The sequence below is a fragment of the Salvelinus alpinus genome, chromosome 16 (assembly GCF_045679555.1).
Source record: "Salvelinus alpinus chromosome 16, SLU_Salpinus.1, whole genome shotgun sequence".
NCBI classification, from domain to species: Eukaryota; Metazoa; Chordata; class Actinopteri; order Salmoniformes; family Salmonidae; genus Salvelinus; species Salvelinus alpinus.
In genome coordinates, this window is record NC_092101.1 from 37,068,233 (window position 1) to 37,084,505 (window position 16,273).

Below are 16,273 nucleotides of genomic sequence, written 5' to 3' on the forward strand. Positions count from 1 at the left end.
AGTTACACTCTCTCACATTATGGCTTACTGAAGTTACACTCTCTCACATTATGGCTTACTGAAGTTACACTCTCTCACATTATGGCTTACTGAAGTTACTCTCTCTCACATTATGGCTTACTGAAGTTACACTCTCTCACATTATGGCTTACTGAAGTTACACTCTCTCACATTATGGCTTACTGAAGTTACACTCTCTCACATTATGGCTTACTGAAGTTACACTCTCTCACATTATGGCTTACTGAAGTTACACTCTCTCACATTATGGCTTACTGAAGTTACACTCTCTCACATTATGGCTTAGTGAAGAAGTTACACACTTCCATCTATACATTGTCTTTGTGTTAGAGCAGTTTGGTTACACAACACAATGCCACAGATGTCTCAAGTTTTGAGGGAGCGTGAAATTGGCATGCTGACTGCAGGAATGTCCACTGGAGCTGTTTCCAGAAAATGGAATGTTAATTTCTCTACCATAAGCCACCTCCAACGTTGTTTTAGAGAATTTGGCAGTATGTCCAACCGGCCTCACAACCGCAGGCAATGTGTATGCCTTTGTGTTGGCGGTGGGGTTATGGTATGGGCAGGCATAAGCTACGGACAACAAACACAATAGCATTTTATCTATGGCAATTTGAATTCACAGAGATACCGTGATGAGATCCTGAAGCCCATTGTCGTGCCATTCATCCGCCTCCATCACCTCATGTTTCAGCATGATAATACACAGCCCCATTCTCAAAGGATTTGTACACAATTCCTGGGAGCTGAAAATGTCCCAGTTCTTCCATAGCCTGCATAATCACCAGACATGTCACCCATTGAGCATGTTTGGGATGCTCTGTATTGACTAGTACGACAGCGTGTTCCAGTTCCCGCCAATATCCAAGAACTTCGCACTGCCATTAAAGAGGAGTGGGACAGCATTCCACAGGCCACAATCAACAGCCTGATCAACTCTATGCGAATGAGATGTGTCGCCCTGCATGAGGCAAGTGGTGGTCACACCAGATACTGACTGGTTTTATGATCCACACCTAACAGATGCATATCTGTATTCCCAGTCATGTGAAATCCATAGATTAGGGCCTAATGAATTTATTTCAATTGACTGATTTCCTTATATGAACTGTAACTCAGTAAAATCTTAGAAAATGTTGCATGTTGCGTTTATGTTTTTGTTCAGTATATAACACCTTGTTGTTCAAACCATCTGTGCTGTGGACAAATGGCTTTTAATACTCTATTCAAACTAAAGCAACACTGACTTCATACTAAATGGCACCCTACTCCCTTTATAGTGCACTACTTTTGAACAGACTGTTCTACAAGATACTCTCCTTTACTCACTCGTTCGTGGGAGTCTGTGTATTGTATGTGTGCGCGTTCGTGCATGTGTGTGATTGCGATGATTTGGTTTTTATCCCTTTGATAAACTGGGATAAGCTGACAAACAGATCTTCTTCTTAGCTCAGTACATTCATATTCATCAACAAAGTAATGTTGACAGTGTCTGACTCAAATAAGCTCAACTATGCTACAAGAAAATAATGTTATTTGTGACTGAGAAGGGCCCTTTCGCATGCCTAGACCTTTTTAGGTTGTCACTGTTAGAAACATTATAATAATGTCTATCTTTCTTTCCCTCCTCCCCTCCCTCCCCTCCAGTATCTTGTTTGCAGACATCGTGGGGTTTACCAGTCTGGCGTCTCAGTGTACTGCCCAGGAACTGGTCAAACTGCTCAACGAACTATTCGGGAAGTTTGACGAGCTGGCCACAGTGAGTACCTCCATCCTATTAGTCCCCTAACCTCAGTGTGTGTGTGTGTGTGTGTGTGTGTGTGTGTGTGTGTGTGTGTGTGTGTGTGTGTGTGTGTGTGTGTGTGTGTGTGTGTGTGTGTGCGTGCGTGCGTGTGATATAAGCTGTGGTGTGCATGCGTGCGTGTGTGCGGCTCAGCCAGGTCACCCGTGATACAAGTCAGTATTCCACGACCATGCATGTCTGAGGACGTCGGGAGATGATGTGGAAATGGGCCACTAGGGGCAACAGTGAGCACTGATGCCGTCAAGTAGGTTTTGGCCTTTGATTCCAAAGGTTGCAAGTTTGAATCCAGCGATATAAAGTTGTTTTTTATATTTTTGTTTTAAGCCTATACCAAACTTTAACCCTTACCTTAACCATTCGGAGTTAATACCTAACCTTAATAATTTGGAGTTATTGTCTGAACTTAACCCTAACCTTAAACACTTAGAAATGTTACGTTTTGAACAACTTCGAAATTTGACATTTGAGAAACATGGATGAACTAATTCTGTCTAATTCTGACGTGAGACTGTGAGAGCTGGTAGGTGTGGCTGGTAGGAAGGAGGTAGAGGCTGTTATCTGTGGCACATGCATTATTAATATGATAACAGTAGTCTGGCAGTAGAAAGCTTATCATGCTCCTAAGTTGCTTTACCAGGCCACAGCTTTAAACAGGCTTACTGAGCTTCACCCCTACAGATACACATACATTAGAGCATCTATCTCTCTCTCTCTCTCTCTCTTTCACGCTCTCTTGGTCTCTCTCTCTCTCTCTCTCTCTCTCTCTCTCTCTCTCTCTCTCTCTCTCTCTCTCTCTCTCTCTCTCTCTCTCTCTCTCGGTCTCTCTCTCTCTCGGTCTCTCTCTCGGTCTCTCTCTCGGTCTCTCTCTCTCTCTCTCTCTCTCTCTCTCTCTCTCTCTTTCACTTTCACTCTCTCTCTCTCTCTCTCTCTTTCTCTTTCACGCTCTCTCTCTTTCACTCTCTCTATCTCTCTCTCAATTCAATTCAATTGACTTTATTGACATGGCAAGTTCATTATTACTTACATTGTCAAAGTATACATATCGAAAAATTAAAATAAAATATATATGTATATATATACAAAATATATATATATTTATATATAAATAAATGGTGGGACCAACAGCAATAATAACAGTAGTAGTGGACATGGGATTACCATTAATAACAGCTACAACAACAATATTAATCAGAACAACAATACATTAAAGCAATGGTAGTAGACCAGTGTCAACATGACTGAGAAGACATATGACCTGGTATGAAAGACAAAACAAAACTAAGCTAAATGGGAAATATTATCAACATTACTTTGCATTTTTCACTGGCTGTCCCTCAGGTTGTGGCAGGAGGACACATATTTGGCTGCCAAAACTGCACATTTTGGCTTTTCACCCAATCAATAAATATTTGATTTTTTCTTCATCTTTTATAGTTTCAAATTCTTTGTATTGAGTTATAATTTTGGGAAAGAAATATTCTCTTAGGTCTGAGTATTTGTCACAGTGTAGTAGGAAATGCACCTCTGTCTCTACCTCTCCCCTGGAGCAGAGTGAGCACAGCCTGTACTCTCTGGGCAGCCAGGAATGTCTGTGACAACCGGTCTCTATAGCCAGACTGTGCTCACTGAGTCTGTACCTAGTCAATGTTTTCCTCAGTTTTCTATCAGTCACAGTGGTCAGATAGTCTGCCACCATGTACTGTCTGTTTAGAGACAAATAGCATTGAAGTTTACTTTGATTTTTTGTGGTGTCTTTCCAATAGGTTATATATTTTTATTTTTGTTTTGTGATGATTTGGTTGGGCCAGATTTTCTGAGGGCTGTCCTGAGGCTCTATGGGGTTGGTTTGGGTTGGTGAACTGAGCCTCAGAACCAGCTGGCTGAGGGGACTCTTCTCTGGTTTCATCTCTTGACATTGTAGAGCTGTGTGATGGAATGTTTTGGGGTCACTTGTTTTTAGATGGTTGTAAAATTTGATGGCTCTTTTTTCTATTCGAATGAGGAGGGGGTATTGGCCCAATTCTGCCCTACATGCGTTATTTGGAGTTTTTCTTTGTACTTGCAATACAGTCTTGCAAAACTCTGCATGCAATATTTCAATTGGATGTTTGTCCCATTTGGTGAATTCATTATTAGAGAGTGGACCCCATACTTCACTGCCATATAGAGCAATTGGTTCTATAACTGATTGAAACATTTTGAGCCAGATTCTAATTGGAATTTCAATTTTGATGTTCCTTTTAATGGCATAGAATGCTCTTCTTGCTTTGTCTCTCAGCTCATTCACAGCCATGTGAAAGCTACCTGTGTTGCTGATATTTAGTCCTAGATATGTGTAGTTTTTGGTGTGTTCTAATAGAACTGTGTCCAAATAGAATTTATATTTGTCATCCTTATTTCCGGACCTTTTTTGGAATATCATTATATTTGTTTTTTTTAGGTTAACGGTCAGAGCCCAGGTCTGACAGAACCTGTGGAGACGATCTAGGTGCTGCTGTAACCCCTCTTTAGTGGGAGACAGCAGCACCAGGTCATCTGCGTACAGCAGACACTTGATTTCAGTGTTGTGTAGGGTGATACCAGGTGCTGCCGATTCTTCTAATGTTTTTGCCAATTCATTAATGTAGATGTTAAATAATGTTGGACTTATTGGGCAGCCCTGTTTCACTCCACGCCCCTGAGAGAAGAAGTCTGTTTGCTTGTTGCCAATTTTAACCGCACATTTGTTTTTAGTGTACATTGATTTAATAAAATCATATATTTTCCCTCCAATACCACTTTCTATTAGTTTATAAAAAAGACCTTTGTGCCAAATTGAATCAAATGCTTTCTTGAAATCTACAAAACACGAGTAGATTTTGCCTTTGTTTTGGTTAACTTGTTTATCAATTAGAGTGTGGAGGATGTAAATGTGGTCTGTTGTACGATAATTTTTTAGAAATCCAATCTGGCTTCTGCTCAGGACGTTGTGTTCGTCAAGGAAATTATGTAGTCTGCTATTTATAATACTGCAGAGAATTTTCCCCAAGTTGCTGTTAACGCAAATTCCTCTGTAATTATTTGGGTCAAATTTGTCTCCATTTTTATAGATTGGTGTGATCAATCCCTGGTTCCAAATATCGGGGGAAATACCTGCAGTGAGGATAATGTTGAAGAGTTTGAGTATAGCCAATTTGAATTTGTGGTCTGTATATTTGATCATTTCATTTAAAATACCATCAGCACCACAGGCCTTTTTGGGTTGGAGATAGCATAGTTTTTCCAATAATTCTTCTTCTGTAATTGGGGTATCCACAGGATTCTGATAGTCTTTGACTGCTAATTCAAGGATTTGTAATTTTTCTTGTATATCTTTTTGTTCTGGGCTCTTTGTTATATTGCTGTAGAGGTTTGCAAAGTGATTTCTCCACATATCCCCATTTTGGATAGCCAATTCCTCATGATGAGGTTTGTTTAATTTATTCCAATTCTCCCAGAAGTGGTTTGATTCTATGGATTCCTCAATTCCATCCAGCTGATTTCTAATGTGCTGTTCCTTTTTTGTTCTTAGGGTGCGTTTGTATTGCTTCAGTGTTTCCCCATATTGAAGGCGTATATTTTTGTTGTCTGGTTCTCTGTGTTTTTGATTAGATATATTTCTCAATGACTTCTCAATTATATATTTCTCTCTCTCTCTCTCTCTGTCTTTCTCTCACACTGAGCTACACCCCACAACTACAGTATCAGATATCCTGTTTATTTAAAATGTTACGGTGACTCATAGCATGTGTGTGTTTGCAAGAGGAAAATTATGCCGTACTGTACGAAATACAATATGTAAATCCACTCAAAGATGGATGCACATGCGCAAGCATGCCTCTTTCATTTCCTCCACCTCATTTTCTCTTTCCTTCCTATGTCTCTAGAAATCTATTTTACTCGTCATTTTTCCATATCTCACGCTCCAATTCTGTTCTTTCGGATGATCCCTCTATCTCTCTCACTCGAATTCTCTCTGCTCCTTGACCTTCTCCTCCCCTCCCTTCTTCCATCCCTCTCTCTCTCATCCACTCTGTCCCTCAGGCCTTGTATCATTCTGCCGGTCGATACATTCCTTGACATAATAAGGTAGGAAAGTAAATTGAAGATCCATCTCTCTTGTTCTTTCAGTCATTTTCTCTCTCTTTTCCTTTTATTTAATTCTCTTTGTCTCTGGCAGGTATCCACCGCCGGCTCTCTATTATAGAGGAACAGGAGGAGTATAACTGAGTAGTAGAAACCCCTAGAACACGAAAATGTGTTCAAACACACTCAAACCAGTCTTTGTCAACTTTAAGGGTTGAATACCAGAGTTTTTACTAATAAGGAAAGCAAAGCTTATTTTATGTCTTAAAGCACGAGGAAAGCAAAGCTTATTTTATGTCTTAAAGCACGAGGAAAGCAAAGCTTATTTTATGTCTTCCCATCTCTATGCTACCACACTTTATGAGCATATCTCTTGAAACTACTAACGCATGCACGCACGCTACACATGCATGTCATACACACACACACACACACACACACACACACACACACACACACACACACACACACACACACACACACACACACACACACACACACACACACACACCCATGATTATGTCACATGATTAGCATTATCCCCTCTTGAGTCTGAAACGGTGTCTCAGCAATCAGCTTAACTTGGAGAGAGAGATGGGGGTGAGAGAGAGAGTGAAATAATTTAAAGGGAGAGAGAGAGGGAGGGAGGGAGACGGAGAGAGAGATGGAGAGAGAGAGAGAGTGAAATAATATAGAGGGAGAGAGAGACAGAGTGAGAAAAGGGAGAGAACAAGATTGAGATATACAGAGAGAGATAACACGAGAGAGGGAGAGGGAGAGAAAGAGAAGGAAGTAGAAGAAGAGAGATTAAGAGGTAGAGTATATTTCTAAGTAAGTTTCTATCTAGCGTTGAGACTGTCAGGTTGATATTTTTGCTGGTCTCCTTTAAAGAATGAAGGATGGAGTATGAAAGGATTGCAGAGATTTAAACAGAGGATAAAATAAATGGAGATAATTAATTAAGAGATTAAGAGGGAGGTTAGGTCACTCTGTGTAATGCTTTACATCCACATAACATGTCCTACACATTAGTTTAGTACCAAATGGCACCCTATTCTATTGATAGTGGCGGTAGGTAGCCTTGTGGTTAGAGTGTTGGGCCAGTAACCGAAAGGTTAAAATCTGTCATTCTGTCCCTGAGCAGTTAACCCACTGTTCCCGGGACGCCGAAGACGTGGATGTCGATAATGGCAGCCCCCCCCCCCCCCCCCCCACCTCTCTGATTCAGAGGGGTTGGGTTAAATGCGGAAGACACATTTCAGTTGAACGCATTCAGTTGTACAACTGACTAGGTCTTTCCCTTACTGTTGACCAGGGCTCTAAGGGAGATAGAGAGTCGTGATCAAAAGTAGTGCACTATATGTTAAGTTCATGTTTTAAGTTTAGCTATATTTCTGTTATTACGGTGCTATCACTTTGTTTTTAGTACTCCTGCGCAGTAGTCTCACTGTTGGTGGACCTGGCCTGAGCGCTATGGCAACCATATATTGTGGAAATACGGTTTAATAAATGTTGTTGAAACTGGAACCTAGTCATTGTGTCATTTTAAGTTAACACTACAGTATATAGGGAATAGGGGGCCATTTGGGATGCAGACAATGAGACATACAGTTGAAGTCGGAAGTTTACATACACGAAGGTTGGAGTCATTCAAAATCATTTTTCAACCACTCCACAAATGTCTTGTTATTAACAAACTATAGTTTTGACAAGTCGGTTAGGACATCTACTTTGGCATGACACAAGTAATTTTTCCAACAATTGTTTACAGACAGATTATTTCACTTATAGTTCACTGTATCACAATTCCAGTGGGTCAGAAGTTTACATACACTAAGTTGACTGTGCCTTTAAACAGCTAGCGAAATTCCAGAAAATGATGTCATGGCTTTAGAAGCTTCTGATAGGCTAACAGACATCATTTGAGTCAGTTGGAGGTGTACCTGTGGATGTATTTCAAGGCCTACCTTCAAACTCAGTGCCTCTTTGCTTGACATCATGGGAAAATCAAACGAAATCAGCCAAGACCTCAATTGTAGACCTCCACAAGTCTCCATTTCCAAACGCCTGAAGGTACCACATTCATCTGTTCAAACAATAGTAGGCAAGTATAAACACAATGGGACCACGCAGCCGTCATACCGCTCAGGAAGGAGACATGTTCTGTCTCCTAGAGATGAACGTACTTTGGTGCGAAAAGTGCAAATCAATCCCAGAACAACAGCAAAGGACCCTGTGAAGATGCTGGAGGAAACAGGTACAAAAGTATCTATATCCACAGTAAAACGAGTCCTATATCGACATAACCTGAAAGGCCGCTCAGCAAGGACAAAGCCACTGCTCCAAAACCTCCATAAAAAAGCCAGACTACGGTTTGCAACTACACATAGGGACAAAGATCGTACTTTTCGGAGAAATGTCTTCTGGTCTGATGAAACAAAAATAGAACTGTTTGGCCATAATGACCATCGTTATGTTTGGAGGAAACAGGGGGAGGCTTGCAAGCCGAAGAACACCATCCCAACCGTGAAGCACGGGGGTGGCAGCATCATGTTGTGGGGGTGTTTGCTGCAGGAGGGACTGGTGCACTTCACAAAATAGATGGCCTCATGAGGAAGGAAAATCATGTGGATATATTGAAGCAACATCTCAAGACATCAGTCAGGAAGTTAAAGCTTGGTCGCAAATGGGTCTTCCAAATGGACAATGATCTCAAGCATACTTCCAAAGTTGTGGCAAAATGGCTTAAGAACAGCAAAGTCAAGGTATTAGAGTGGCCATCACAAAGCCCTGACCACAATCCGATTGAAAATGTGTGTGCAGAACTGAAAAAGCATGTGCGAGGAAGGAGGCCTACAAGCCTGACTCAGTTATACCAGCTCTGTCAGGAGGAATGGGCCATAATCTACCTAATTTATTGTGTGAAGCTTGTGGAAGGCTACCCGAAATGTTTGACCCATGTTAAACTATTTAAAGGCAATGCTACCAAATACGAATTGAGTGTATGTACACTTCTGACCCACTGGGAATGTGATGGAAGAAATAAAAGCTGAAATAAATAATTCTCTCTACTATTATTCTGACATTTCACATTCTTAAAATTAAGTGGGGATTCTTACTGACCTAAGACAAGGAATTTTTACTAGGATTAAGTGTCAGGAATTGTGAAAAACTGAGTTTTTAAATGTATTTGACTAAGGTGTATGTAAACTTCCGACTTCAACTGTATATGGGTGACAGTAGTGCTCTACATAATAGATGTGGAGGACATAACTGCAGTGCAATATGAGTCTTTCTGTCTATGAATCAGTTATGGATTTTGATATAAGAAAGTCAATATAGAAGAAATTCAATGAGTGTTTTTGTGTGTGAGCACGTGTGTGTGTATGTGTGTGTGTGCGTGCGTGCATGTGTGTGTGTGTGTGTGTGTGTATGTGTGCGTGTGTGTGTGTGTGTGTGCGCATATGTGTGCGTGTGTGCGCATGTGTGTGTATGCGTGTGCGCATGTGCTGTATGGGTTTTTGTGTAGTTGCAGCTGTGGCCTAATTGAGATTTATACCCTGTCGTGTTTGGCCAACAGGCAAGGGGAAATTCACTGCTCCAACCGGGTCTGTCACAGCAGCTAAGCCTGTCTGACTTCTTTACGTGACACACACACACACACACACACACACACACACACACACACACACACACACACACACACACACACACACACACACACACACACACACACACACACACACACAGACACACAGACACACAGACACAGACTCACACGAACACACACTCGCACACATGCACTCTGCCTTGCTCTAGGATAATGATCCAGGTTGTGATTTCTCGTATCCTTCCTCCCACGCCAGAATATTTCTGCTCCTGGGAGCAGAAAACCGGAGCTCCCCGTCTCCTCTCATCTCATCTCCGCCTCTCACTGCACTTGCCATGCATCTCTCCCCTGTGTGTGTGTTTGTGTGTGCGTGTGTGTGTGTGAAGGTCGGTGCCTTCAGCCTAATTATTGTATGTCTACCCTTACGTGTCTCTGATGTGCTGATGTGTGATATGGTGCTAACTGGAAATCCCAGTGTTTTCTGGTTAGGTTTTTGTGTACCTGTGTACCTGTGTACCTGTGTGTGTACGCCTCTGTCTGTGGTTGTGTATGTGCGTCAACAGTAGGTGTGTGTTCTAGTGTGTGTTCTTGTGAATGTGTACGTGCATCTGCGTGTGTCTGTGTGTGTCTTTATATCTCTGTCTGTGTGTGTATTTGTGTGTGTGTTGTTGATGCTGGTGAATTTGTGCTCTGTGACAAATAGCTAATCTCTGTGGGAATGTGTGGGAGGGATTCTACTTCAAGAGCATGTCGGAGCTATTAGAGAGCCTTAAACACGCACCCACCCACACACACCCACCCACACACACACACACACACACACACACACACACACACACACACACACACACACACACACACACACACACACACACACACACACACACACACACACACACACACACACACACACACACACACACACACACTGAATATCTCTGATATTCTACATTTTCATATTGAGTCCTACTCATTATTTCCAGACACACAGTGGAAACAATTGGGTCTCATTCAATCAAATCCTGTAACCTGATTTCCTAGTCGTCATAACCCTGGCTACAAGAAAGTACATTCTGATTCATATAGCTGTCTGGGTTCAGGTCTTGACAGGCAAAAAGGTTTCTTCGCCATTCGGACAGTTCTTGAGTCATATTACCTTGGTTTTTTATGATTGCGGGTAATCTTTACAAATATTTTTTTCCTGTTGTCTTTCCTGCCTTGTTAGAGCAGCCAAATACTGCACACAAATTGACCTACAGTATTGTGATGAATCTTTGTATTTGTCTTTGTCAGGCTGCACAGCTGAACGCTCAATGCTGGAAACACTCAGCTACTCGGTTTGTTGTTTTTGACCCCAAAAATTACTGTTTTTTGCATGAATTCCGCGATGCGGTTAGCTTTCAACATCTAGAACTGTTATTTGTTGTCCCCGAAATCCCGCTTAACAGACCGTTTGAAGCCTGCTTGACGAGCCGCTAACCTTAGCTAGCTAGCTAAGCTAAGCTGCTAGCCATCATCTAAGGATTTTCCCGATCTTGTAGCGTCTCTTCCCATGCAGGCCTCCCCATTCAGAGGAAGAGGCGAATGCTTCCTGCCATGACCGACCCAGCAGACTCAGACCAGCTCCACAATGCTGTCTCCCTGCAAGGAGCCACCATTGGACGACACGAGGAGTTACTGCAATGTCTTATGTAGGGACTCCATACCCTTGCAGAACGCCATGACCAGGCGTTTCCCCACTGTCGAAGATTTTATAAAGGCATGGCAGGATAGACATAGGTCTGTAACAGTTTGGGTCTAGAGTGTCTCCCCCTTTGGGGATCTCAGACGATACGAAAGAGAGGTTGAATAGGCTAGTAAATAGGGGTTGCAAAAATTTTGGCGGATCATTTTAGAAAGAGAGGGTCCAGATTGTCTAGCCCAGCTCACACCCGTAATCTGAGTGGGCATCCCCACTCAGCCCCTCTCCATTCCCATGGACGTTAGAGTGCTAGCGTACATCCAGGGCGTACATCCAGGGTGCAGCTGCAATGTTTCCTGGGATTCGCAAACTTTTAGATAACCGGATGTTTGTGCCTGACGCTGTCCGCTCCTCAGTCCTGGAGTGGGCCCACTCCTCCAGGCTTGCCTGCCACCAGGGATCCCATCGGACCCTAGACTTTGTTCAACAATGCTTTTGGAGGCCTACCATGGTCCCGGACGTCTCCGCATCCGTGGCTACCTACAAGGTCTGTGCGCAGAACAAGACTCCTCGGCAAGCTCCGCCTGGTCTTCTTCAACCACTGCCTGTCCCTCACCATCCCTGGTCTCACATATCCCTGGACTTCATCACGGGTCTTCACCCGTCTGATGGCAACACCGCCATCCTGACAGTAGCGAACGTCCTTGGTTGCTATGATAGCCAATTAACTTTAGCTAGCTAAGTAACCTTAGTCAACGTAAGACTGTAACATTCGCTAATGTGTATGGCCAGTTCATGCAGCACATTATGTCATACTTTCTTACACAAAACATAACTAGTTAGTTAACGTTAATTACATTAAGTTTAAAACCACCACATTTTGGGAAACTGCCATGCTAATCACTTTAATTTGCATTACACAGACCAAGCTATGGGTTAGCCATATTTCAGACAGGACAAACACTACAGTTAGCTACGCTACATTTCTTAAGAACAACCAAGACCACAGTACAAACCCCAATTACGAAAACAAATTGTTTTGTTAATAAGAAACAGTAAGTTAGCTATGGTGAACAGTCGTGGTCGGTACTGTTTAAGATGAGGCAGGACATTTTATTTTTACTTTTTATGAGCAAGGCCTTATTTCTATTACAGCATATTGGATGACTGTCAATGTAACATTGCTAGGTTTAGACTGCTACATGAAACTAGAATTTTCCCTATACCCATCATGGGTTCGCTACAACCTTGCATATGAATGAAAGTTTACAACATCGAGAGAAATTAGAGTAATCAAGGTGACTGACAGTGACACATTCAATACTGCCTTGCACACTCTTGCCTGCATCTAGCTGATCTAGGTTGTAATCATTAGTCCAACAGTTGCAAATTAAAATTTCTATTGGACAAATTCAGGTATGTTTAACTCCGTTTCATTCTGTTTGCTTCCATTTAAGAATTGTTCAACATAATTGGTGGAATGAATACACCCCTGATCACACGCAAGCACGGCCACAATTTCGCCACTGTACTGAGGATAGGATACATTGTCACCACGATAAATCTACGAAAATCAATCATTTCAAAAAGCATTTTCTACGGCTGGCCATGCTTTCGATCTGGCTACCCCTACCCGGCCAACATCTCAGCACCCCCTGCAGCAACTTGCCCAAGCCCCCCCCCCCGCTTCTCCTTCACCCAAATCCAGACAGCTGATGTTCTGAAAGAGCTGCAAAATCTGGATCCCTACAAATCAGCTGGGCTAGACAATCTGGACCCTCTCTTTCTAAAATGATCCGCCAAAATTTTTGCAACCCCTATTTACTAGCCTATTCAACCTCTCTTTCGTATCGTCTGAGATCCCCAAAGGGGGAGACACTCTAGACCCAAACTGTTACAGACCTATGTCTATCCTGCCATGCCTTTATAAAATCTTCGACAGCCAAGTTAACAAACAGATCACCGACCATTTTGAATCCCACCGTACCTTCTCCACTATGCAATCTGGTTTCCAAGCTGGTCATGGGTGCACCTCAGCCACGCTCAATGTCCTAAACAATATCATAACCGCCATCGATAAAAGACAGTACTGTGCAGCCGTCTTCATCGACCTGGCCAAGGCTTTCGACTCTGTCAATAACCACATTCTTATTGGCAGACTCAATAGCCTTGGCTTCTCAAATGACTGCCTCGCCTGGTTCACCAACTACTTCTCAGATAGAGTTCAGTGTGTCAAATCGGAGGGCCTGTTGTTCAGACCTCTGGCAGTCTCTATGGGGGTGCCACAGGGTTCAATTCTCGGGCCGACTCTTTTCTCTGTATATATCAATGATGTCGCTCTTGCTGCTGGTGATTCTCTGATCCACCTCTAGGTAGACGACGCCATTCTGTATACATCTGGCCCTTGTTTGGACACTGTGCTAACAAACCTCCAAACGAGCTTCAATCCCATACAACACTCCTTCCAACCGCTTTTAAATGCAAGTAAAACTAAGTGCATGCTCTTCAACCGATTGCTGCCCGCACCCTCCTGCCCGACTAGCATCACTACTCTGTACGGTTCTGATTTAGAATATGTGGACAACTACAAATACCTAGGTGTCTGGTTAGACTGTAAACATTACTTCCAGACTCACATTAAGAATCCCCAAAACAAAATTAAATCTTGAATCGGCTTCCTATTTCGCAACAAAGCATCCTTCACTCATGCTGCCAAATATACCCTCGTAAAACTGACTATCCTACCGATCCTTGACTTCAGCGATGTCATTTACAAAATAGCCTTCAACACTCTACTCAGCAAATTGGATGTAGTCTATCACAGTGCCATCCATTTTGTCACCAAAGCCACATATACTACCCACCACTGCGACCTGTATGCGCTCGTTGGCTGGCCCTCATTTCATATTCGTCGCCAAATCCACTGGCTCCAGGTCATCTACAAGTCTTTGCTAGGTAAAGCCCCACCTTATCTCAGCTCACTGGTCACCATAGCAGCACCCACCCGTAGCATGCGCTCCAGTAGGTATTTTTCACTGGTCATCCCCAAAGCCAACTCCTCCTTTGGCCGCCTTTCCTTACAGTTCTCTGCTGCCAATGACTGGAACGAATTGAAAAAATCACAGAAGCTGGAGTCTTATATCTCCCTCACTAACTGTAAGCATCAGCTGTCAGAGCAGCTTACCGATCATTGCACCTGTACATAGTCCATCTGTAAATAGCCCACCCAACTACCTCATTCCCATATTGTTATTTATTTTTTGCTCCTTTGCACCCCAGTATCTCTACTTGCACATTCATCTTCTGCACATCTATCACTCCAGTGTTTAATTTGCGAAATTGTAATTATTTAGCCCCTATAGCCTATTTATTGCCTTACCTCCCTAATCTTACTACATTTGCACACACTGTATATAGACCTTTCTATTGTGTTATTGACTGTATGTTTGTCTGTGTAACTCTGTGTTGTTTGTGTCGCACTGCTTTGCTTTGTTTTGACCAGGTCGCAGTTGTTAATGCTACCTGCTTAAATAAAGGTGAAATAAAAAATAAACAAATCTTGGCCAGGTCGCAGTTGTAAATGGGAACTTGTTCTCTACTGGCCTACCTGCTTAAATAAAGGTGAAATTTAAAAAAAGATCTCTCCTCCTCTCACCTTTTTCCTTCGATTGTGGACTTCAGTGCACAAAACAACATGTGGCCTGTCACCTTATTAATGTCATAGTCAACATAGCTACTACAACTAACACGTTAGTAAACCCGCTACAATCACGCAGTATAGTGTACAGCAAGCAGTTTAGCAGTTACACTGGCAGGCCCCGGTGGTCAATACATTAATAAAATCTTTCCTTGACTTGGAAGAGTTCCAGTGTTGGATAGCCATAGTCAGCTAGCTAACATAGCATCCCTCTCTGTTTGAACTGGGTGTTTGAGTTGGCTAAACTAGCTAGCTGCATATGCTAACTAAGTGAAAGTGAAAATAAATAAAAAATATATACCCACGAAATATAGCGAGCACGCTCTCTCTCTCTTGCTTCTCCTTAATTTTGGAATAAATTAATTAAAAACTGTTCAACTATTGTCTTTCTCTTTCTTTGAGTCAACTGCTGAATGCACCAAGGTGTCTGTTTAAACTACTAGCACACAGCTCATTCACCCATGCATACTCTACAAGACATGGCACCAGAGGTCTCTTCACAATCCTCAAGTCAAGAACAGACTATAGGAGGTACAAAGTACTACATAGAGCCATGACTACATGGAACTCTATTCCACATCAAGTAACTGATGCAAGCAGTAGCATCAGATTTAAAAACAGATAAACATACACCTTATGGAACAGCGGGGACTGTGAAGAGACACACACACAGGAACACACAGGAACAGACACACACTCTACACACATGTACTGATCATTGTAATATTGTTGTATAGCGGTATTATACATTTTGTATTGTAGATTTGTAGTAGTGTAATAATGTTATATGATGTACTGTTCTTTTGCTTTATGTGTGATTTAAGTGCCTAAGTGTGTTTGGAACCCTGCCTTGGCAGCAGCTGATGGGGATCCTTAATAAATACAAATACAAACTACTCACCACATTTTATGCACTGTAGTGCTAGGTAGCTGTAGCTTATGCTTTTAGTACTAGATTCCTTCTCTGATCCTTTGATTGTGTGGACATCATGTCAGTTCATGCTGCAAGAGCTCTGATATGTTCCTCCGTAAGTTGTCATAATTACTGTGTAAGTCTATAGAAGAGGGTGAGAACCATTAGCCTCCTAGGTTTTGTATTGAAGTCAATGTACACAGGAGGACAGAAGCTAGCTGTCCTCCTGCTACACCATGGTGCTAACCTACAGAGTGCTGCTGAGGCAACTGTAGACCTTCATTGCAAAACAGTGTGTTTTAATAAATTATTTAGGGACATGTGAATATATATTTAGTATAATTTTATCTAAAAATTATAACTTTTTTAATGTTTCACTATTTTTATTTTTATGAAATTCACTGACGTGGATGGTCCTCCCCTTCCTCCTCTGAGGAGCC

The 16,273-nt window shown here is 42.2% G+C and overlaps 1 protein-coding gene across 1 annotated transcript in view; it reads left to right on the plus strand.

The window, feature by feature from the left end:
• Positions 1-16,273, plus strand: part of LOC139540619 (adenylate cyclase type 1-like) — an 83,255-nt gene that overhangs the window by 13,915 nt on the left and 53,067 nt on the right. Inside the window, exon 3 of the mRNA XM_071344432.1 lies at positions 1,672-1,783. Coding sequence (XP_071200533.1) covers positions 1,672-1,783 — 112 coding nt within the window. The remainder of the gene's footprint in view (positions 1-1,671; positions 1,784-16,273) is intronic.